Genomic DNA, 24,948 nt, shown 5'->3' with positions numbered 1-24,948 from the left:
TAAGTGTTAATTTAGTAATTTAGAAAAAAAGTATTTTCATTTATTTTTAATTCATTTAAATTTGTGGTTCTTGTCCAGAATTCCGTTTATATTAAAAAACAAAAATAAAAAATTTGTACGACGCATGTACCCATAATGAAATGGGGGGGAAAAATACAAATTGATTAAGTAGTTTTAATTTTTAACAAAATCAAATTTTATGAATAACATAAAAGTGGTGGTCTTGTATGAGATTTTGAAAACAATTTAAAAAAAAAAAAAAAAAAAAAAGAAGAGATAACTCAATAATTAAAACTTGCAAGGTTTATGCAGTTATTTCAATTAATCGTAAAAAGTTACTTTCTTTATAAAAATAAAACTATTAGATCAATTTACATAATTTTTGGAATATGATTTTATTTCATCATGTTTGCATACGTATCTTTATTTTTGTTTTTTAACATCAAAAAAATTCCTGAACAAAAAACAAAGTTTTTCTCTTTCCAAAATAAAGCATTTTTATTTTTTTTAAAATGTGTCAAAAGAGACAATAAAATGACCCATGGATCACTTTAACATAAAAATGGTGATTATAGTCTTGTCCAGCTGTAGTTTATAGAGATGACACATGGTTAACAGCTCTAACATTATTATCATGCCATACGTATAAAATCTAATCAAAATATTTCGGCTGAGATTCTAAGAAATTTTAATAAATTGTGAAGAAAATATGGAAACTCTTTTGTAGCATGGTTATTTTAAAGAACCATAAAAGTTGGAGGGGTTCATAGCTGGGTTTACTTCAAGTTCTGCTTGGTTGTTTAATAAACAAAATAAAAAAAATACTCCTTCCCGCCTAAATCATTTTTACCATCACTTATTTTTGTGTCTCATATTTATTCAGAAGTTGGAGAAATAAAGGGAAAGAAATAAATGTAAATATGTAAACAATTAAATAAAATTTTTAAATTTTGAGAGGGGATTCTAAGAATAAAAAAAAAAAAAGATATCAGATTTGGGGAGTTTGACGTTTCACCTTCACATTTCAAAAATCTATTCACAGTAGAAAGTCAAGCAAAGATTTTTATATCAAATTAAGCTTTTTTTTTTTCTTTTATTCAAAAATGCAAGAATAAAGACAAAAGACTGCTTGGAAGGGGGAGACAAGGATAAAAAAAAATAGGATTTCATGATTCTTCACGGCGAAATGTTAAAAAATCCATTGATCTACCAAACTCAACACCACAGACTGGCAGCATTCAATAGCATAGTTTTGATTTGCATAGACCTGCATGTTTATGGGAAGGTTAGGGAAGAAAATACATTCCGAAGACAAAAAATCTCAAAATTATAGACAGTTAAATAAGAGTGACAAACTTTTGTAGTCACACCCAACACTTTGGCATTTTCACCTCGAAACATTTTGACCATTTTCCTCCACACTTACCCTACAGCAGCAGCAGCAGCATCAGACACTGACATCGCATGTAACAGCCACCATAATCACACACACACACACACACACACACTCTCTAAAGATGCAAAACACTCGGTAAGTGACACCGCATGTCATGGGGTTAACAGCAACCTCCTTTTGGCTTCTGTTCCAACTGTTCGTCATCAACAACCATAATACTCTTTCGATTGGTCGTTGAGGTTTTCTTGTTCTGCATATTGTTGTCAGCTTTTTCAATCATGCCTGAAAAAATAAAAAAAATAAAATTAATTTCAACTGTAAACATGCACTCGGTTGCATGTTTTGGTATTGCATATGATACTCATCCAAAGGACACCATGTGGCGCCACTCGACAGCTCCACCTACCGCAAACGTCATGTGCCATGGCTTTATTCCCAATCTTCTGTTCTTATTATGGCTGTATTACCATTTTCTTCACATTTTTGTTGACTGTCGAGTAAGAAAAACAAAATGCTAACGCTGCACATTGGTTGGACTAGATGCATGCAACATGATCAACCTTCTAAATGATAAAGTCCATATCGTGTCAAGCACAAGTTTGTCGATCAGTTCATCTCGCTCTACAAATCTTTCCCAACTTGGCACAAACAATGATCAGTTTTCCACTGTATCCCAACTCCAACTGTCCTGTGAAACTTCCAAATGACAATCTTCCTCAGAGTTCCAACTCAACTCTGTTGTAAAGTCTCAACTCACAAATGTCATGAAAACTCACTGATGTTAAGTCCTGCTTTGTCGTCCGTAAATCGTTTCTATTTGTTGCTTACTTATAGCAACTCCAATAAAACTAAAAATATCTATTGTTCAATTCTTTTGCTATCTTCATTTGTCACACTAATTTAAACCTTGCCCTTATTTCTCTTTCGTCTGCATTAACAAATTCCTGTCTCATTGTCTTGGTGTCAAAACTGGCCCACTTTGTTCACCCCTTCCCCCTCCTCCAAACATGAAATTAAACAAAAACGTAATGAAATGACAGCCCAAACAAATGTCACAATCAAACGAGACAACTATCCAAATAAAACCAATTTGCTTCTTCCCTTGAGGTTCGCATTCACAAATATCTATGGGCTTAAAAGTAATCGAGATGTAGAATCTTGCCTCTTAGTAAACTCCTTGGATATCTTAGCATTAAGTGAAACAAACTTACACTCCTCAATCCTCTCTACTTTAACATGACAAGATATCTCCCTCTCTGCTGTAAGGACTCCGATAGGTATATACATGGGCTTTATATTTGTACCTCTTCCCTTTAACTAGAGAAAGTTTTTGAATCAGATGACCAAGCTTTTATGTGTTTTTCATCACTGCATTAGTTACTTGTATTTTCTCTATCGTTCTTCCTCAAGTCAGGACTGTACTCTAATCGATCATAATTCTGATAGTATTAATGCAGCACTGATTTTAATGTCCACCATAAAAATTGGTTTGGTTTCTCAGGTTGCACAGATGCAGATGGACGCTCTACTTATAGCTTCTCTGTAGCCCATTCCCTCACACAGACAGTAATGTTTCCAGCTGGCCTACCAGATCGTGAACCTCAGCAGGTTTCCCTTCTCAACCTATTCATCACCACAGTACCTGAGGATTGTGTGACTAATGCTTACAGTCCAATTGGAAATGCAGACCACCTAATGGTATCAGTGGATATCACACTTAAATTGCAACCCCAAGGTGAGGAACCATTGCTCAAAACGACACGGTACTACAAAAGGGCTGACTGGGAAGCCATCAGAACACATCAGAGAAGCCCTTTTTTCCTGCTGAACAGTGTGCCAATGAAACAACTAAATGGTGCAAAGTGGGCATTGATGCACATGCTCCCATACGGAAGCATTATAGCAAGCCCCACTCACCCCCATGGTTCACTACAGATTGTGCAGCTGCCATTGCACAAAGACAGCATCCAAAATAGTAGTCCTTCACATCCAAGTGGTAATCTAGACTTGTTAGGGGTGAACATGAGTAAAAAAAAGAAAAGTCTATTTTCTTCTTTTGTCACATCTCCTTTCTGTCCTCTTCCACCTCCCAGAGTCTGGGGGATCAACCATGGTATCACATGTTTTAGTGGTGCATACGAATGATAGATGTTGCAGGTGACAGATACTCATCCAAAGTTGGGAGCACAAATAATTTGGATGGAGTTTGACCACCAAGAGATGTTTTTTGTTTATATAAAATAAGTGTCTTATTAAATGGAGAATCATGTCAGCAACATTTTAGAAAAAAAAAAAATGCCCAAGATTATCTGCAAATGAGCTCTTTCGATTGAACATCGTCGTACCATTAGTAGATATCTCAAGTTGGCAGCTTCTGGGTGGTTGAATGGTGACTACTGATAAAAGTCAGAATCCAGGCATGGGTGGAGAGATTCCAAAAAATGAGAAGGGGGGGGGGGCAGTGAGAGCTGGCCCTCCAGGAATGAGAGGGTAAAGTTGGATGTTTAAAGAGGAGATTGGTTTTTCTGGGGCTCATGGTGCAGTTGAGCCAATGTGCCTCTCCAGGCTTTAGGATTAGGATTAAAGTATTGTATAGATGGAACTTATATTCTAGTTTGGTCAGGTAAAAATCTCATTTTGTAAGTCTGCTATTTAACCTAGGAAGACAAGTACCATTTTAAACATCCAAATAAAAAATAAACGTGTTAATTCTTTTGAAATTTGATTTAACGTGATTTTCGTTTGCAAGAAGAATTCCTTTGTTGAAGCACTGACAGAATTGAACAACTTTGGAGCAGCATAACGAATGAGATGATCACGAAAATGAAAGTGCATGTTCATACTACTGAACACACACACACAAACTATTTTTGTGGTGTCTGTACGTGGATGCAATTGAAAACAAATCCCTATCCCAAGATCAGTAAAGCTTGGATGAATCCAACAGTGGTATTCATTTTGTAAACATGTATTTAACAATATTCTTTGAGGTTGACATTTATGCTGGACATCCATTTTATTTATAACTAGCAAATTATAGATACTAAAAGATAAAAAAAGAAATAAAAAAATAAAAAAATGGTAATATGGCGTTCAGAGCTCGAAGTAGGATTATACAGGTCTTCATTCCTGAACAGGTACCAGAATATGTAAGTCTAATAACATTTCTCTGGTTCTTTTCTAATATTTCATTTGTTCTTCTCTCTATTTCATTTGTGTCAGAATGAAAGATAACATTTTGCTTGTGGAAGTTGTGCAATGTCCAGCCTTGCAGACTTTTGAGTTTTATATGCTCTTTAAAGTGAATAGATTTTATATTTTTATATAAAAAAAATGTGTTCTTCAATTTCATTGTGTTTCAATATCAGCATGACAGTTCCCTCAGCCCAGATCATTAATTCTCTCCAGAGAATTAATGATGTCTAAACCTCAACCAAAGAACGGGAATAACCCGTTCATCGAAGGGAATGTAACTATTGTACCTTATTGACCCAAGGAGCTGGTTCTGCCATGCCAAAACATAACAGGACAAAATTTAAGGAGAATTGACAGAACTACCAGGAGTCTGGAGTCCAGCAAAACAATAGTGCCACAGATACAGCATGAGCACAGAGCTGATCAGAACTTATGCAGCATTTATAGCCCCAGAAATGGAATCTAGACGATATGCCAAGTCACACAGATTACCCTGCAGAATCACCCAAAGTGACTTATAATCATATCACAAAATATATATGGAAATAAGAATTATATGTAATTGTTTGCATCAATTAAAAGATTATGTAATTTTAAGTTTTGCATTGGAAATTTTTGCAACTACCAAGAGTGCTGTATTTAAAAGGAAAAAAAAAAATGATAAATTTATTGAATCAACAATCAGAAAAGCTAAATTGGTTTTGAATTTAAGCATATTTTCGGATTTGAAAATATTTAAAAAAATTTTAGCCATGCTTGATATTTTAAAATTAAGGTGGACCAAAATTTCAAGAAATGAATTTCAATCCGTTTATAAGAAATTATTTCTAATCCATCTCTTCTTTAACTTTCTTTTTATAGTTAACATTTCTTTTTTCCTTCATTAACTTTGAAATTTGAGAAGATGCCTCAAATGCATTATTTATTCTGAATGTTTAGAATTTTGAAAACAAAGCTCAAATTAAACTTGAACCCCCCCCCAAAAAAAAAGGTTTTAAATATAGAGAAGGAGGAGGAAAAGGAGTAAGAGGGGGATGTTGAAGATAAAAATTCAACTTCTTTCAGAATGTTGTTGGAACCCTCGTAAAAGTTCTCGTGAATTGCTCCATGATGTATGAACCTGTATATTAAGCAATGAACTTTTTGTCAAAGGCGCTGTGTGAACTGCTTTGTTCATTATCATAATGAAATAGGTTTAATGAAACCGGTTTTAAACTATCCTTTTAATGAAACCGGTTTTAAACTATCCTTTTAATGAAACTGGTTTAAAACTATCCTTTTAATGAAACCGGTTTAAAAATATCCTTTTAATGAAACCAATTTAAAAATATCCTTTTAATGAAACCGGTTTAAAAATATCCTTTTAATGAAACCAGTTTAAAAATATCCTTTTAATGAAACCGGTTTAAAAATACCCTTTTAATGAAACCGGTTTAAAAATACCCTTTTAATGAAACCAATTTAAAAATATCCTTTTAATGAAACCGGTTTAAAAATATCCTTTTAATGAAACCGGTTTAAAAATATCCTTTTAATGAAACCGGTTTAAAAATATCCTTTTAATGAAATAAATTTTAAAATATTAACCCATTAGGTCCCACTGTTCTATAAATGGGACATGAAATAATTTCTTTTTAAAATTTATATTATGTAAGTCTTATAGCCTCTTGATTTATAAAATATATCACATATATCCAGTGTCCTATATATACGAGAGTCAATATTTCACTTTCTAGATAAGATAACTGTTCCTTTTCAATTTGTGTATTCTAATCCAGTTTTATCTATGCAAAATTTTGATTTAATAGTAAAAAAAATTTGTAGATAATCTGGCACTTAATGGCTTAAAAAAATATGCAGCATCATAAAACAAAAGCAAAATACAAAAATCCTGAAAATTTTTAGCTGAATTTCTAACATTTTACACAAGTGAAATGCTTTCTTGCAGATTTTCTGAAGAAATTGATGAATAAATTGAAATTCCTAATTAAAAAACATCAAATGCCCAATCAAAAAAAAAGATATACTTACTTTTACTTATATCTAAGAACATGTCATCAATTCCTTTATTATGCTTTGCAGACGTATGAAAGTGTTTCGCCCCAACGGATTCTGCATAGCTACAAAGTAAAATTAGTTTCAGTAAATTTTTTGGAGAAAAATAAAAAAAAATTTGGTTTTTTTCAAAAATTCCTTCATATTAAAAAAAACAAAAATAAAGAATCTGCGTGATGTTCATACCTGTGATAAAATAAAATCATATTCCAAAAATTATGTAAATTGATCAAATAGTTCTATTTTTATCAAGAAAATCATTTTAAAGTGATCAATGATAATTCCTTGATTAATGATAATTACAACATAATTCAAACTTGTGAAAGTTGAGCTATTTTTGTTTTTTAGACTCTTCAAAATGGCATACAAGACAGTCGTTCTTTAGCTACTCATAAAATTTGATGTTTTTATTTAAAATAAAACTACTTGATCAATTTGTGATTTTTGGAATATGATAGTTTTCTTACCGGCATGTACATCATACATATTTTTATTTATATTTTGTTTAATATAAGGGGAATTCTGGACAAGAGCCAAAAATTCTAGGAAAATGTGGAAAAATTATTTTTAAATACCAAATAAATTCTCAAATTCTTTACATAAATGGCATTAAGAACATTATTATAATGGAGATTGTGTGTGTGTTTGCATAACTGAAACTAAGTTATGTTTACATAGCAAAAAGACACCTGCTAAAAGTTAAGGTTATTCTTTCAAATTTATTTCCTTTAAACCTGAAAAGTTTGAATTTTATTAAAAAAAATTAAGGGGGTGGGGGCATAAAAACTTGTTAGAGAGTGATGACACTCTTCGTCGCCCACATCAAATTTTCAGATGATACAAAACAAAACATTCTTGTCTAGAATTCACCGTGTATCAAAAAACAATACAAAAAATTCTATATTGCATACATACCTGTGATGAAATGAAAATTTTTGATTAAAAAAAAAATCATGTAAATTGAGTTTTATTTTTAAGAAAATCGCATTTTATAAGTAAGCAAAGAGGAACTGCCTTGCATTGAAGAAGCAGAAAAATAACTCCATTCAAATTTGCAAGATCATCTTTGTAATGGCTACGATTTCCTATTAATCACTTAATGATTTTCTTTATAAAAATAAAACTACCTGAACAATTTACCTGATTTTTGGAATATGATCTTTTCGTTCTGTGATGGGTAGATTAGAATCAAAGATTTTTTTTTTAAATATAAGTTTAATTCTGGATGAACACCAAAATAAATTTTTAAAACTATCTTTTAGCAGCGTATTCAGTTTGTTATGCAAACGAATACTTGTTCACAATTTGGAGAAGAGATGAAGACACATTAAAAACTTAGAAAACTGAAACTTATCTAAAAATTGAACATCATTGAAACTTTTTTTTTCAATAATTCAATCGACATTAAAATCCAGATTGATGTAAAAAGAAAAAAAAAAAAAGGAAAAAAAAAGTCAGCCATAAACAAGAATCATGGTTGGTCTTTATCAGCAAGATGAACTTTATCAAGTTTTTTTTTAAATTATCGCAACTTCTCCAACAATGATATTAAGGGAAATGTTTCAGTGTTTGATCTCTTTAATGGAAAACATTGGTCAGCAAAAGTCAGATTTTTAAGCCTCTTCCAAATATTTTTGGCAAATTAGAAGAATAAGACCACAAAGATTTAGACAATTATATTTATAACCAGGATTGATAAGAATAAACCAATCATATTCAAAGCCCTCTTTCTAAAATATATTGAATCTAAATTTCATCTTGACACAAAAAAATGAAACTATGTTCTGCTGATCCTGACTGGATTAACACTACCAATTTTTTCCTGGAATTCTTTACAATTCAAAGCTTCTTTAACTGGATCGATGTTGCCAGTTTTTGCATGGAGCAACTACATTTAATATTCAAAATTATTTTTTCTTCTCTCTATGACATTTCTATTGGCATAATTTCAACCAAGAAGGCACAGGGTTACAAAGAACTTCTGGCAATGACTCCAGCAATATCTTCTCAAGGAGGCTGCCATATCTAATTATCAAAACCTATTAAAGATAAAACTATTTTACATACATTTTTGTTTACATAGGAGTCACCACTTATCAAGGCCCAGAGGCCACTCGAGGATAAGAGTTAATGAGTGTACAGTAGTCAATAGGACAATATCATAGTAATCCTTAGTAGTGGAAATTTGGTAAATTGGATTACTTTAGGAGATGGCTCATCAAGAACTTGTTTATGTTGGACTTGAAGATGACCAAATTGTAGTCAGATAGAAAGCAGGGAAACGGAAGAGAGTTTGACAGGTGTGCAGTTCTAAGAAAGAAGCTTTAGAAATATAATCAGTTTTTCTAGATAGTTGTGTATGAGACTAAGAAGAAGTCATTTTCTATTCAATTACTTTAGTTTTTTTGCAGTTTGTTTTGTGTGAAATTGTTCAATGTTAGACAACATTGTTTCTGGAGAATCTTGAAATTGTTATCAATAGATTTTTTTTCTATTAAGATTTAGCAGCTAAATCAATTTTTGTGATGCTCAATTGATTTTGGATCCAACATAAATCAGTTTGAATTAAGCTGCAATTTAAACAAAAATTCTTTTTCAGCCCAAACAAGGCACACTGCCACTTCGAATGTAAGGAGCTACTATTTTGGATCACGTCTAATAGAAGACGATGGGGAGTTGAGCAGCAAGATGTCTGTACATTAGTACAGTCAAAAAAGCAAGAACCAGGAAATGAATTCCTAAGTTTAACATTCCGAGGGAAGAAACTATTAGAGTAGAAGACTTTTTGGCATCTAGGGATATCAGCAGTGAAGGGGTGGGATGTTGCTGTTTGTCAGGTTAGTTGGGAGTATGTATGTTGAGGAGATACCAGTGCTACGAGTTCATCAGAGCACATTCCGTTAAAGTACTTGTAAAACAGGTACAAGAACGTGACATTGCGGCGATGGGACAGAGGTTGGAGCTTGGCCAATAATGGAGAACTTATTAGATTTGAGATTCTTTTTGGACCCTGTCTAAGAGTGAGAGACTAGCGGAAGATGCACCAGCCCAGATGTGACAACAATACTCCATGCATAGGTGAATTGTGGCTTTGTAAAGACATTGAATACTTTCTGGCCAGAGTGATTTTCTAGCATGGAAGAGGGAAGCCCACCTCCTTTGCAGCAGCCTTGATAATGTCTTCAATGTATTTGTTCGAATTCATGTTGGTTGTGAATATTAAACTGAGGAGTTTGAAGAATATGCTTTTAGGTAGGACATTGTCATGGAAATCAGTAGTTGAGAAGGTTGTTTGTAGTTAAATTGCAAGAAAAGAATTAACCAATTTCTTAAATGTCTTATAAAGTTGCAAAGGTGAAAAGATGTTTGATGCTCCGTTTTGTGCCAGATTGTCCGACTGTATTCGACTGGAGATAACTGGCATGACAGTATTTGGACTCAGCTTTTGTTTTCCATCATGGATCGCAAAAATCTGCATTGTTAGTTCTTTTACTTCATTAGCTTGTGTCGATGGTGTTCCTATATAAACTGCATTGTCATAGCCTTCAAGCACAACTCCTTTTACATTAAACACAATGCTTTAAGCAAACTACAACATTCTCTTCATTTTAAAGCTATTTTCTTTACAAATTCTCAATATATATGTATAAAAAATATACATTCTTTAAGGATAATATTCTACCTTTCTGCTTCTGAAACAGCCACGTGCCGCTCTTTATCCAAGTCAATTTTATTCCCAGCAATAACCAAACAGATGTCATCCCCCAACATTTTACGTAATTCTTTGACCCAATTTTGCACCTGAAAAGAAAAAAAACAGAAATATTTAATATTTATAGAAATATCAGAAAAGATAACTTTTGAGAATGATATATATTGACAGACCTAAATTTGATAGTATTGCAAAATTTAAAAAAAAAAAAAAAAAAAAAGAAAAAAAAAGAAAAAAAAAAAAAAGAAAAAAAAAAAAAGAAAAAAAAGAAAAAGAAAAGAAAAAGAAAAGAAAAGAAAAGAAAAGAAAAGAAAAGAAAAGAAAAGAAAAAGAAAAGAAAAGAAAAGAAAAAAAAGAAAAAAAAGAAAAAAAAAAGAAAAAAAAAAGAAAAAGAAAAAAAAAAGAAAAAAAAAAGAAAAAGAAAAAAAAGAAAAAAAAAGAAAAAAGAAAAAAAAAAGAAAAAAAAAGGAAAAAAAAAGGAAAAAAAAGGAAAAAAAAGAAAAAAAAAGAGAAAAAAGAGAAAAAGAAAAAAAAGAAAAAAAGAAAAAAAAAAAAGAAAAAAAGAAAAAAAAAAAAGAAAAAAAGAGAAAAAAAGAAAAAAAGAGAAAAAAAGAGAAAAAAAAGAAGAAAAAAAAGAAAAAAAAAGAAAAAAAAGAGAAAAAAAAAAAAAAAAAAAAAGCCGAATATGCGGGGTTCTCTTCCACGAGTGAAAAATTTACTTACACCATGACTAATGTTTGTGCAAAATTTTTAAAAATTCAAGTCGTGTGAACGAATGAACAATTTGAGGTCAATTTTAGCCCTATATGGCTCCCTAGTGGGGAGGGGGTAACCAAAACCATCCCAGAAAATCCGTTCTGGCAAAAATTTACTTTCACCATGACTAATGTTTGTACAAATTTTTTTTTAAATCCGAAGCGTGGTTATTGAGAAAAGTGTGAACAAACGAATGGGAGTGAATTAGTAGGTCCAATCCTTCCTTTTTTTAGAGACCGCCCCCCCCCCGGCAAAAAAAAGGGACATGTTAGAAGTCAGTATAGTTTGTTTGAAGCATTGTCTGCATATAAAGGTAATTTATAGAAAGTAATGCAGAGGTGTAAACGATAAACACAAACTAAAGCAAATTAAGATGATGGTGGAATATGTTATGCAGATTCACTCGTGTTATTAATACAAAATATATGTATTTTTTTTTTTTTTTTTTGCTATTTGCTTAAATTTGTGTTGATTTGTTGTTATTTTAATGTTGATCTGTTAATATATTAATGGATTAACTCAGCTATCCTCAAGTATTGTGGAATTCTTCAGCAACAAAATCTTTTCTCTATATGAAAAGATCAGCAAAAGCGAACTCAGAAAGAGAGAGGGGGAGGGGGGGTTTGTAACCTTGAACAGTGAGCATTGTAAAAAATTAAGCATCCTGTCAAAACCGTAGCACTGTAGTTTTTTCCAATACCAACAAAGATCAGCAAAATTATACTTTTGCATTGAGTTCTATAAATTAGCTTTAGATGTTAGCGATAGTAAATGTGTCAAATTATCATTGTCAGTTGGTGAAATGGAAAAATAGATTATGCTAAGATATGAAGGCAAGTTAAAAATATTACACAAAACAGGATATATAACAATGGAAAAAAAATTAGAAATTAAATTTAGTTGAATTTTTTAAAAATTATATATATTATAGATGTACACATTATCTTTGTAAACAATTATATTTATATTAATAAAATAGTGTTGGTTTAATGCATATTTTATGATTTATTAATTATTAATGTTTTTTTTATTTAAATTGAAATTAGATTGTAAAATTATAATTTTGTTAATAGTTATGCGCGAGTGCGATTAAGTGGTAATAAAATTACGAGTCAGCTAAAATCCGTGATGTCAAGTATTCTCCTCTCTCCCCTTCATTGATCAGATTTTTATTCAGTGAAAAGTGAATCATTCATGACATCCATGTGTTACTAAGAGAAACGGTCTAGACAAACACCCTTCCACATCATATCACACATTTCTTCATCCCCTTACCCTCCCCATATTTGTTCTTCCTATTTCATAAAGAGAGAAGGAAGAAGAGAATTTAAAATAAAGTTGGCACGCAAAATCAAACTGCATGTGGAAAAAATTATTCTAAAATCAACAGTCACAGGGGGGAAGAAGCAAGATGATAAAATCAGTGGTAGAGAATTTGTTAAATTTGCCACATGCCCTAATTGACTTAATTTGGAGATAACGAGATGGGATAAAGGGCCAACATGCCTCTATGTATTTATCAATGCAGCAAAAAAAAAAAAAAAAGGCAGGCACCTCAAATAATTATGCTTATTACCGCAAATGAGGGAACAAACCTGTTACTGCAAATATCAAAGAACTGTTAAAATTTCAGAAAGCTTGAAATTCGACGATAACTTCTCTTGAATACTTTATTTCTGTGGATCATTCTAACCTCCTCTCATAGCTTTTCTAAATACTCTGTGATATTAATCCCCACTCCTTTTTATCTCAATCCTGTCCACTCACATGAATAGCCAAACTCAAATCTTCAGACATTTGTTTTCGTGTGACTATATATTATCTTAAATAATATAAAATGAAAAAGAGAGATATTGGTTAACTTGTGAACTCCCTTCTTTTGCTTCCTTTTGTTTTGACCCATTGAGACATTGCATTTTATGTTTTATTTTGTGTTTATTAAATTTTATTGCACAATAAAATGTGAATTCATGTGTGTGTGTGTGTGTGTGTGTGTGTGTGTGTGTGTGTATATATATATATATATATATTTTTTTTTTACATAGGGTCACCACTTATCAAGGCCGATAGGCCACTCAAGGATAAGGGTTAAAGAGTGTAGAGTAGTCAAAAGGACAATATAGTAATCGATAGTAATGGAAGTTCGGTAAATTTGTTAACTTATATATATATATATATATATATATATATATATATATATATATATATATATATATATACTAGCAAAAGTACCCATTGTTGACTGGGTTCAAAAACAGCCTACAGAAAATGGACTCTGATTTATGAAAGTATGATAGGTTATGAAAAGGAAGGGTTGTAAAGAGATAGCTTCGAATTTAGGGGTATCAAAACCAAAGCAAAATATGATGAAAGTAAAAATAAAATAGATAAACCCCATAATTTATTATACCATACCTGTTCACACTGAAACACTTATCACAATATTCTGTGGATCTATATTAAAAAACCTTGTTAAACTTTGTGACATATTTCCATTCTATGGAGGTCATGCGTGTACGAACATCCCATAATTTTATTATACTATATTTCTTTAAACTGAAACATAATTATCAAAGTATACTTACGCAGATATGAAAAATCTTTATTAAAGTTTGTGCCTATTTCCATTCTATGGAGGCCAGGTGTGAACGCAGACCCCACAATTTTATCATACCATCCCTATTTAAGTTAAAACATACTTATCAAAGTATTATTATGTACATCTATATCAAAAACACTTGTAAACGTTTTTTTTAATTTAAAATTTTTTTATTTCCATACTTTGTGGACCAGGTGCGTACGCAGACCCCACAATTTTAATGAATCATCATTATGCCAGATCAAACATACCCATTCCTGTGTCTCGATACATCTATCATTATATGTGATCAGTTTTCTATAGTCAACCATATAGGAGCCTATTCGTGACCAGACACACACACAGACGTTCAGCTTTATATTATAGATATATAATCTTGTTATGTCTGGTAATTTTTTCTTGTCGAATTGTGCTCTGGGTTATTTCACGACAGTACTGATCAAAGAACCTTAGATGATCTTTTCACTTTGGTCATAACATACCACAACCAGCATATTACATTTTTTCCCTCTTATTAACATGATATGTCATTGGGAATAAATTCAATTTAGAACCTTCAAGGGTCATATCATAATATATAAATCTTAAAATCTGTAGTTATAAAATCATTTGATATTTATAGTCTAGAAGTGTAAGCCATGTTTAGTTTCAGAACAGTTTCAGATGGTTCATTGTTCTAAACAAGTTTTAAGAGGTGACTGGTTTGCAGTAGACAGAACAGTTTTCGATGGTTCGCTGTTACACACAAGTCTTGAGAGGTGACTTGTTCGCAGTAGACAGTTCCACAGAGCAAAATATTCTTACCGTGTCGAGATGGAAAAAAAAACGTGAAATTGCTACGGAAAAGGTTTAATATTTATGGAGCAATTCTGATTTGATTGGTTGGTAGCAGAACGTGAATTAATTTGATTCGTCAGTTCCTAGCAGCATCGTTTATAAATAGAGTCGTCCGACTGTGTGGGATCATACCCCATTATATGTCCAAAATATTGCAACATATAGTTGATGAGATTTACATGTTTTGGAGAATTAAATTTTCCAAAACATGAATTTCATCAACAAAAATAACCCAACACAAATGATGCCAAATCTTTTCTCTCACTGAACAGTTGACGTGGTTCCAACTTGTCATGTCAACTTCATAGTTTTCTCACGGGAGGAAAGTTCCTAATTCTTCTATCTCAAAAATGCTCATTTCTTGTCGTTGCATAAAAATAAAATTCTATCTTGTAAGCAGAACGCTATAGACGACATAGTGTAACCCTCACGTTTTGTCCTTGTGAATCCACATGGTGGCAGCTACATCTATTCCAATGAGGTAACCAAGGAAAAAATTAGTGCACGAGGAAGGGTAAGATAAAAATTTATTCAATTCTGTTAATACATGAATATTTGCTAAGTATTTTAAAGCCAATTTGAATGATTTTCTATTCAACAATTTAAAAACTTTCAAATTTAGACAAGGTCAAAGTAATTCATTCTTTTTTTTTTTTTTTCAACTATTAACAAAAGATTAAAATGATTCAATTGTTTGTGAATAAACCAAAATGCATTACGGTGGATCTAATTCTAAAATAAATTGAAAGAAAAAAATATCAAGTTGGTGTCGTTTGTGTTAGATTATTTTGTTGAGATTTGTGTTTTGGAGAATTTTTAATACAGTTCAAGAATCAAACGTATCTTTTCAGAGTTTTAGACAGCTGATTGAACATGTAGCTTTCCTTTATATAATAGAAGAAAATATAATATTTTAAATTTTATATAATAGAAGAAAATATAATATTTTAAATTTTAAATATAATATAAAATTTTATATAATAGAAGAAAATACCGATTTTACAATGATTATAATGTTAAATAATTGTTACAAGAAAATAAGCAGTTTTTATAAATACAAGGTGTCTCAAAAAAAAATGTACTCTCACTTTGACTGACTATAAAACCTTTATGAACATAATAGATTGAACTTCAAATACAGAAACCAAATCTAATTGAAGAATCATGTTCACAAATGTTCAAACTGATGAGCATTATTGCTCAGATAACGCTGATAACAGTGCGAGTGCATTTTTTTGTGAGACACACTGTAGTTTATGCAGTAAAAATTCTATTTCACAGTCTCAAAAATAACATTTTAGAAAAGAATGCGAGATATTCAATGTGAAAAAAGCAAAAAATTGTTTATAAAAAACCTTTTGGAAAGACTTTTCATTTGTGATATCATATACTAAAATAGCACCATTGCTGTCTCGGTAATAAATTGGTCCAAGCGCATGGAATTTTTCTTGACCGGCCGTATCCTGAAAATAAATATGGAAGAATTAAAATCGACATATGCAAAAAAAAAAAAAAAAAAAGGGTGGGGGAAATAATTTGTGACACATAAAGGAAATAAAAATGTTGGATGTAAAAAAATAACACTGCAGTTCGCATCCAGAATTTTTAAATAAAGAAAATCATTTTAAGCGATTAATAATTTGCAGGCATTAAAAATTTTTCAAGTTAGAATTATGTTGAGTTATCTCCCTTTGTTTTTAAAATTGTTTTCAAAATGGTGGATAAGACGGGAATTCTTCGGTTAATCATAAAATTTGATTTTATTTAAAAATAAAACTTAATTTGTGATTTTTTGAGTATGCCATATTCGTTTCATCACAGGTACATACATATTTTCATTTTTGCTTTTAGACAAGAACCAATGCTGCCATATTAATAAGTTAGAATGTTGAATGAAAGATCTGATACTAAAAAATACTTAAAATATTTTAAAAATTGAGTCTAAAACTTTTAAATATTTATCTTAACTGAGAAAATTAAATTTATTCACTAACAACAACAAAAAGCATCTGTCATAATTTTGGGATTAAAAAAAAAAAAAAAAAAAAAAAAAAAAAAAAAAAAAAAAAAAAAAAATCGCTGTAAAGAAAATGTTTTCAAGTCTACAAAATTAGTAAAATGTTTTACTTCATAAATCACAAATTGTTTTTTAAATTGATTTTTACTGTAAAAAAAACAAAATATTTCTTTAGAATTGCTTTTTTTTTTTAGTATGATTGATGAAAAGAATTTTCTGATAAATTAAAATAAAAGTCATAAAAATCATTGCTTGCATTTTTTGAGAGTCTGCTTTGCTGTAACTATCTTGCTTTTTACTTTTCATGTGTAAACGTCTTAACCGTTAGATATATACTAGCATAGTTATCATGTATTGCCCAGGAAAGCTTCAATGTTCATTAAATAAAACCCTGTTAGTTTAGAATAAGTGTCTGAATGTAATTCGAACAACTGTTTTTTTTTTTTCTTTCAACCTTGCTCAAAAAAGTAACGACTAAAGCATGGTGTCGTAACGTAATTGCATCGAATAATGAAATCATCTTAAAACGAAATAGTTATGTAAATAAAGGAAAAGGTTAGCATGGAGTATTGTTGCCACATTTAGATTGATGCATCTACTAGTTTTTCTCTCTAAGACACGGTTAAAGAGTTTCAAATTTAATAGGTTTTGCATTATCTGTCAAGCTGTAACCTCTGTCCCATTACCGCAATATCACATCCCTGTGCCTGTTTTATAAGTAATGGAATGTGCTCTGATGAACTCATAGCACTTGTGCCAACTAACCTGTTAAGCAGCAAAGTCCACACCCCTTCACTATTGATTTATTTTAATGTAGCATTAGTTCAAAAACTAGTTAATATATTTAATTGGATTTTCATGATAACAGCTACATCGTTACAAGCTTTTACATAGTTACATTCTTTTAACAGAAAAGCAGATTTAATGAGCAACAAAATGAGGAAAAAAAATTTTAATTACCGAATGCGATTAAAATGATTATGCTTATCACACATTATTCATGCTTATTTTTTGCATTCTTTTGTCATAAAAGATAGAGATAAAATAAGGCTTATGCAATATATAGGAAGATGTATAGCATCAGATATCTTTTTTTTCCCCCCAATTATAAATCATCTGGTTTGTTCCCATTAATAAATCATCTGGTTTGTTCCCATTAATAAATCATGTTTTTTCCCCATTAATAAATCATGTTTTTTTTTCCCATTAATGAATCATGGTTTTTTTTCCCCCCATTAATAAATCATGTTTTTTCCCCCATTAATAAATCATGTTTTTTTCCCCCATTAATAAATCATGTTTTTTTCCCCCATTAATAAATCATGTTTTTTTTTTCCCATTAATAAATCATGGTTTTTTTCCCCCCATTAATAAATCATGTTTTTTTCCCCCATTAATAAATCATGTTTTTTTCCCCCATTAATAAATCATGTTTTTTTCCCCCATTAATAAATCATGTTTTTTCCCCCATTAATAAATCATGTTTTTTCCCCCATTAATAAATCATGTTTTTTCCCCCATTAATAAATCATGTTTTTTTCCCCATTAATAAATCATGTTTTTTTTTCCCATTAATAAATCATGTTTTTTTTTCCCCATTAATAGATCAAAGATTTCCAAAAGAAATTATCAGAAGCATTTTAGATAATTTGTGCAACTTAAAAGAATTATAACACTTTTTTTTTTTTTAAATAAACAATCAAAAACGGACATTAAAATTTGTTCGTTCATTCTCGGCATTTAACAATGGAAATTTTGGGCATGAAAACAAAAAAGAAATGTCTTACAGACATGACATATTGGTAAAAAAACTTACATATAAAAAAGTGTGTGTGTGGGGGGGGGGGGCTTGTCCAAAATTAAAAATAAAAATAAAATCTGTATGATGCTTGTACCTGTGACTGAACTAAAATGTCATACTCCAAATCATGTAAATTGATAAAGTTTTTTTTAACTAAAAAAAAAAAAAAAATTTTATGAGTAAGCAAAAGAGGACTGTCTCGTGTTGTCATTCTGAAGAAACAAGGGCACATAACTCCATAATTCAAACAGCCTTGTAATGCCTATTTCCCATAATTTGCTAAAAAATTATTTTAATTTATGTGATTTTTCGGAATATGATTTTTTCTTTTCATTCTGTCAGGAGTACAAACATAATGAAGATTTTAGTATTTTAGTTTTTAATATAGTGAGAATTCTGGACAAAAAAGCAAAAACTTGCATAGATTAAATATTTGAACAATATTATTTGTGATGGAAAAAAAAATTTCTTGGCGCTCTTCCAATTATAAAGAAGAGACTTATTAAACGGAAATTAGAAAAACAATAGCAAGTTAGCATACTTATTAGGATGTATTATTTTATAAAACAAAAAAGATTAGCAATCATCACCATCTCTACAGCAATAACAATATGTGGACAGAGGACACACACGCTAAAAATAGGTCAAGATTGATAGACAATTTAGAAGTAAAGAATGTTTATCAATGTTAATTAAAAAATAAAACTCACCCAGATTGCTAATTTCACCCTCTTGCCACCAATATTGATTTTTTTGTTCAAAAATGAAGCCTGGAAAAAGAAAATATAGAATATTAGGTTTACTTGTTTCACGACATAGCAAACATTTTTTTTTTTTAAGGTTATTTAATGTCTTGTTTGTAAGCAATTTCATATGTACGGTTACTTGAATACAAGTTGCTATGTTTGCGATAGCTGGGAAGAAATTATAGGTCCATTCATTCCTTTGTAGGCAATATAAATGCATAAAAAACTATAATAGATAAACTCAGATTTGAACAAAATAATGATTCCATAGTCAGTAATCATATCCATTGGGCAAAATCAAACTCAAAATGTAAAAGAAATAAAAGATTAGAAAGAAAAAAAAAGTGAAGGTTTGACTTGTCCATTTTATTTAATGTCAAAATAATTCCAACTGTAAACGATTCATTAAACACAAGTTGCTTTTTTTTTTTTCTTTTTCAAAATCCAGAGCCCACAAAAGACTGCAGCTTTTGTAATAGTATTAACTTTGTTTAGTTGTTGCAAGTGTTCACCAGCCCATTTAGGTTGAGCTGGTTTCTTCCCTTTGATGTCTCGACCATAATATTAATGTATAACTGAACCAATTAATACGATTGGATTTGAATTCTTAAACAATTCCGTAGTCTGCGATGGCATAATTACGCAAATCATATCTTTCGAATTTTTTAAAGAAATTAGCTTCTCCATTTTTAAAATGTATCAATTCTTTGGTTCTATGAGAAAAAGTGCATATGTAAAAATTAATGTTTTTCCATTGATTTCAAAACAAACGCGGTAGAAAATCATTTTTCAAAGTTAAAAAAAAAAAAAATGAAGTAACATTCATTTAAACTTAGTTTCACTTTTAAACACGCAAAGATTAAATACAGTGATTATTCAGAATATCCCTTATATTAAAAAAGAAAAATACAGAAAAATCTTTGATGTACATATCCATGATGGAACAAAAAGATCATATTCCAAAAATCAGGTACATTGACCAAGTAGTTTTTAATATATAGAAAATTTTTAAATAATTTTAAGTGCATAATGGTAAATTGTAGCCATTACAAGGCTTATGTTGATCTTGAGTTATCTCCCTTTGTTTCTCCAAAAATTTGATTTTCTTAAAAAAAAAAAAAAAAAAAAAAAAAATGTACTTGATCGATTTACATCATTTTTGGAATATGACATTCTTTTCACAAAAAAAAAAAAAAAAAAAAAATGACATTCTTTTCAAAAAAAAAAAAAAAAATGTACTTGATCAATTTACATCATTTTTGGAATATGACATTTTCGTTCCATCATAGGTATGTGCATCATACCGATTTTTCTTTTATTAATATAGGAGGAATTCTGGACAAAAATCCTAAATACCTGAAATTTAAAATTTACTTTTTGTTTTTTACTGTTATACACTAAAAATATTGCTGACAGCATTTTTTAACAAAAGCCAAGTGCAACAAGTTTCATCAAAACATGAACTCTGCAATCTGGGCGACAGATGGGAGCGATAAGCTTATCAATTACAAAGTTGCACCGATTAATTCACAGGGATTGAAAAAAAAAAATAAATAAAAAAAAAATAGATAAAACAAGCCACGCATGCATGGCCCCCCTCTAGTGCTGCATGTGAGATGACACCACAAAAAATAGTGAAGAAATGATGAATGTGAGAAATGTGAAAGGCCAACGTTGCCTTCACATTTTCGCTAAGTTTCAGAAAAATCTAATGGATGGGGCAAAAGTTATGGGGTAAAAAGTGTCATTTTTTGCAATTTTGGGGAATTTGTGACCCCTTTTGAGCTCCTGGGAATGCTGAATCACAGTAAAAATGGACAAATGGTGCAGTTTTATACCTTAAGACATGTTTATTTGAATTCAACATGGAAAATCACTATATAGACATACATATCAAATTTTTGAGTAATATGAAAAAAAGAGTTCTAGAAAGGGACGTTTTTAGCACTAAAAGTCCCAGAGGGATGCAAACCAAAATTTTGCCAGAGTCACCCATACTGGATTTATATTAAGAACAATGTGCGGATCAAAAGTTATGGAGCAAAACATGTCATTTTGGGGCATTTTTGAACTCTTGAGCCCCTGGAGACACAACGGGAATTTTTGCAAAAAAAAAATTTTTTTTACTATGCACATCTATTTGTGGCAAAATTTTAGGAAAAACTAATGGACGGTTATCTGGCAATCGTCCGAACGCATGGAAGCACGGACACACAGATACCACTAAAAACATAGGCCCCTCTCCGATAAATCGGGGGACCAATATTTAGATTTGTGAAAAAAATATTTATGAAAATGCAAATAGAAAGATGAAGGTCACATTAGTGATCAATAGCTTTTGATACAAGACGATAAAATATACACACACCACTCAAGTCGCAATAAAACTTGAAGATAAAATTTGACTTTACGCATCAACATAACGATGTATCACTTTTTGACATCAATTTCAATGTTACCCTAACAATTTGAAGCCCGTTTTTAAAAAGATTTGTCTTTGGCTTCAAAATACACCTTTGTTTGCAATATAACTCTTCATTGGAGCCAAATCTCTTTCCCTGGAGCATTCTTTGGATGTCTACAAACTATCAGTAGTCGCTAGGGACTAGATCTGGAGAATAGGGTGGGTGCAGAATCAACTTATAGTGAAATTCATGTAGTCTTACTATCGGCTTGCAACATGATGCATTGTCTTGATGAAATAGTATTTTTTTCTTCTTCATTTGTGGCCCATTATTTTGTCAATTTCTCCCTATTTATTATTTTTTTCTTTTTCATCTAATAGATGAACAAAGTATCTTGCGTAACCCGAAATATGGAGTCTAAAATCTTGCTTGTTGATGCCTGCACTTTGATCGTTTTGGATGGCTTTCACGTGATGGCTCATACAGGTGATTGTGGATTCAACTCCAGAATGAAGTGGTGGATCCAAGTTTCATCCATTCATGCAAAAGGTTTTTTACTGCATTGAATTGCAAACACTGTATTGTCGATGTGTTGTATTTGACAGATTGTGGAACCCATTTTGAACACAGCTTTCCCATTTGTATCTGTACAATCACATCTAAAGTCAGCATCCTAGCCTTTAACCTCTGTTTTCGACAGAGCAAAGTTTGAATAACACATCACGCCATTGCTAAGATTTTGATATGTGCCATTTGAAGGTTCGTTTCAGCCTGCTATATGCTGGGTAACACTGCTAGTTATCCAAAGTTTCTGAATCTTTCTGCTGGTATACAGAATATGTCACAGAGGAGGGGACGGGCACAGGTTCACAAATATAAAAAAAAAAACTAAATAAATAAAAACAAAACTCCAACACATTCTCCAAATATCAGTTAAATTCTGGATGTGTGTGTGACACCATCGATTCACATGCTAAAATCTATATCTAGGTTCTGTTGAGGCCGTATTTGTCAGTTGATGTCAGATCATCTCAATCTCATCCAAGCCACGACTTATCTTCAACGGTGTCCAACTCCCAACTATTCTCAAACGTAATTGTTGTCAACACAAACCCAAGGTTGTCTGTAAACCGCCTCCAACTGTTGCAAAACTTGTTGACCTGTTATACCCAGTCTTTTGCAAAACTTGTTGACCTGTTATACCCAGTCTTTCATCAGTTTCCTTTTGTGCATGTTAATGAATAACTTCCTCTTCTCTGTTCTGCTGATAGGCTCATAAGAGTAGTGGTCGATGGACAAAAATCGGAGGCCTGCAATATAAATGCTGGAGTCCCTCAGGGGTTAATCCTGGGCCTAACTCTCTTCCTGATCTACATCAATGACCTCCCTAAACACATACTTAAATCATTCGTTGACATCTATGCTGATGACACAACCATCTACGGCAACACATCAAAGGCTGTAAATGACAAAGTTCTCTCTGATTCTCTCTCCTCTGATCTCGAGCGCGTTGTTCAGTGGGGGAAGATGTGGCTGGTTACCTTTTATGCATCCAAAACCAAACTCCTATCCTTACATCATCAACGCTCTGATCCCCATCTGGCATCAATTGTGATGGATGGCTCTTGTCTGGGTGAGGCCCCATGTTTTGACAAGCTTCTGGGTTTGACCTTTACTCCTGATTTGAAATGGAACACGTACATCAAGTCTGTTGCCAAGGTCGCTGGAAAGATGGTGGGATCTTTCTACTGCTCCAGAAGATATCTCACTACTGATGCAATTCTCTATCTATATAAAAGCCAAGTACGTCCAAGGATGGAATACTGCTGCCATATCTGGGCAGGAGCTGCTAAAAACAGCCTATCCTGCCTTGACAGAATACAAAATAGACTTTGTGGCTTAGTGGGGGATGCCCTTTTTTCTACCCTGCAACCTCTCTCCCACGGAAGAGACGTTGCGAGCCTATCCTTGTTTTATCGTTATTTCCATAGCAGGGCTCATCTGAACTCCAATCTCTGGTCCCCCCTCGCCAATCTTTCACGAAAAACACCCGTCTAGCTGAATCCACTGTGAAAAATTTCCCCCACTCTATATCTGTGCCTAAATCAAAACGCGGATTCCATGAACAAAGCTTCTTTCTTAGAACTGCACGCCTGTGGAACTGTTCCGTCTGCCTGCTTCCCACCGGACTACAACTTGGATGTGTTCAAGTCCAATGTTAACAAATTCCTAATGAACCGCCCCCTTAAGTAAACACTTCATCAAATCTCCACACTAACGTAATGTACTTGCAATAACCCTTATCCCTGAGTGGCTTCCGGGCCTTGATAAGTGGTGATCACTAAAAAAAAAAAAAAAAAAAAAAAAATACCCCCCCTTTTAACTTGCTAACACGGGGGGGGGGGGCGTCATTAGTATCATGATTGAAATAAAAGCCATGTTTAGCTCATAAAAAGAACTTATCCAAACCAGACAATAAAAATGCTTAGGACATCTTGTGATGCTTTTTAAAAAATAAAAAAAGTTGCTATGAAGTAGAAAAAAAAAAGTCAACTTTTCATAGTTTGAAAAAAAGCCATTGTAAAACAATTCCATTGTTTTATTTAATAATCACAGAAAAAAAGTGGAAAAAAAAAAAAAAAAATCGTTATGAATATCTGAAATATTGTCATTCACACTTTTGTAGCCTCTAATCATTCAAAACTACTGACCTCAATTATTTCAGACAGTGCATTTTGGGGAGAGAATGAGCACTTTTAGATAAAAATAATTGTTCACGTGCACTTTTGAAGGCGTGGAGACACCATTTTTGAAATGGAATCAACATTCTTATTTTTACAGGTTTTTAATTGCATTATTATGAAAAAAAAAAAAACACTTGAGAAAAACAGTGAATACTTTTTAACGAGATGATGAAAATTGATGGATTACAGAATTTTTATTTTTAATAAAGTTTATCGTTTATTATTATTGATTAAAAACTTGGAGTAAAAACTTCAAAGAATTTTTTTGTAATTTTTTTTCTTTTTGATTTCTAAATATCTGATTTAATCATTCTTCAACTGAATTGTGACAAAAAAAAACAAAACAAAGGATACAAATGTGTTAAGTAGAAAACAAACAGAAAATCAAAATATTACATGAAGGAAAAATTATCTCTCTTTAAAAGTGAGGCACACAAAAATGACAACGCACAACTTTGAAAAAATGTTGACAACATATTTTTCCACCTGATGTCAATAAAAACTGAACAAAACCAAAATGGACAAAGCAGTGTTCATTTGAAATTGAAAAATGATAATTTTATAGAAATACTTCACAATTGTGCAAAATGAATCCTGATGTTCAAAATGTATAAACATTTTGACTCCTTTAACTTAAAAATTGACAAAAAATCAGAAAATTAACCAATTTTAATTAAATTTTCAG

At 31.5% G+C, this 24,948-nt stretch overlaps 1 protein-coding gene across 1 annotated transcript in view; it reads right to left on the bottom strand.

The window, feature by feature from the left end:
- Positions 1-379: 379 nt before the first annotated feature.
- The window catches only part of LOC145241288 (ras-related protein Rab-21-like), a 68,491-nt gene continuing 43,922 nt past the window's right edge, over positions 380-24,948 (bottom strand). Inside the window, exons 2-6 of the mRNA XM_080104036.1 lie at positions 19,079-19,138; positions 15,906-16,013; positions 10,329-10,447; positions 6,623-6,711; positions 380-1,678 (exon numbers count right to left, since the gene is read on the bottom strand). Of these exons, the coding sequence (XP_079960162.1) occupies positions 1,557-1,678; positions 6,623-6,711; positions 10,329-10,447; positions 15,906-16,013; positions 19,079-19,138 (498 nt within the window). The 3' untranslated portion in view covers positions 380-1,556. The remainder of the gene's footprint in view (positions 1,679-6,622; positions 6,712-10,328; positions 10,448-15,905; positions 16,014-19,078; positions 19,139-24,948) is intronic.

Source organism: Euprymna scolopes, chromosome 20 (genome assembly GCF_053919585.1).
Source record: "Euprymna scolopes isolate OS-2025 chromosome 20, ASM5391958v1, whole genome shotgun sequence".
Taxonomy (NCBI): Eukaryota; Metazoa; Mollusca; class Cephalopoda; order Sepiida; family Sepiolidae; genus Euprymna; species Euprymna scolopes.
The sequence above is the reverse complement of the archived record's forward strand: the minus strand, read 5'-3'. Positions and strand labels throughout refer to the sequence as shown.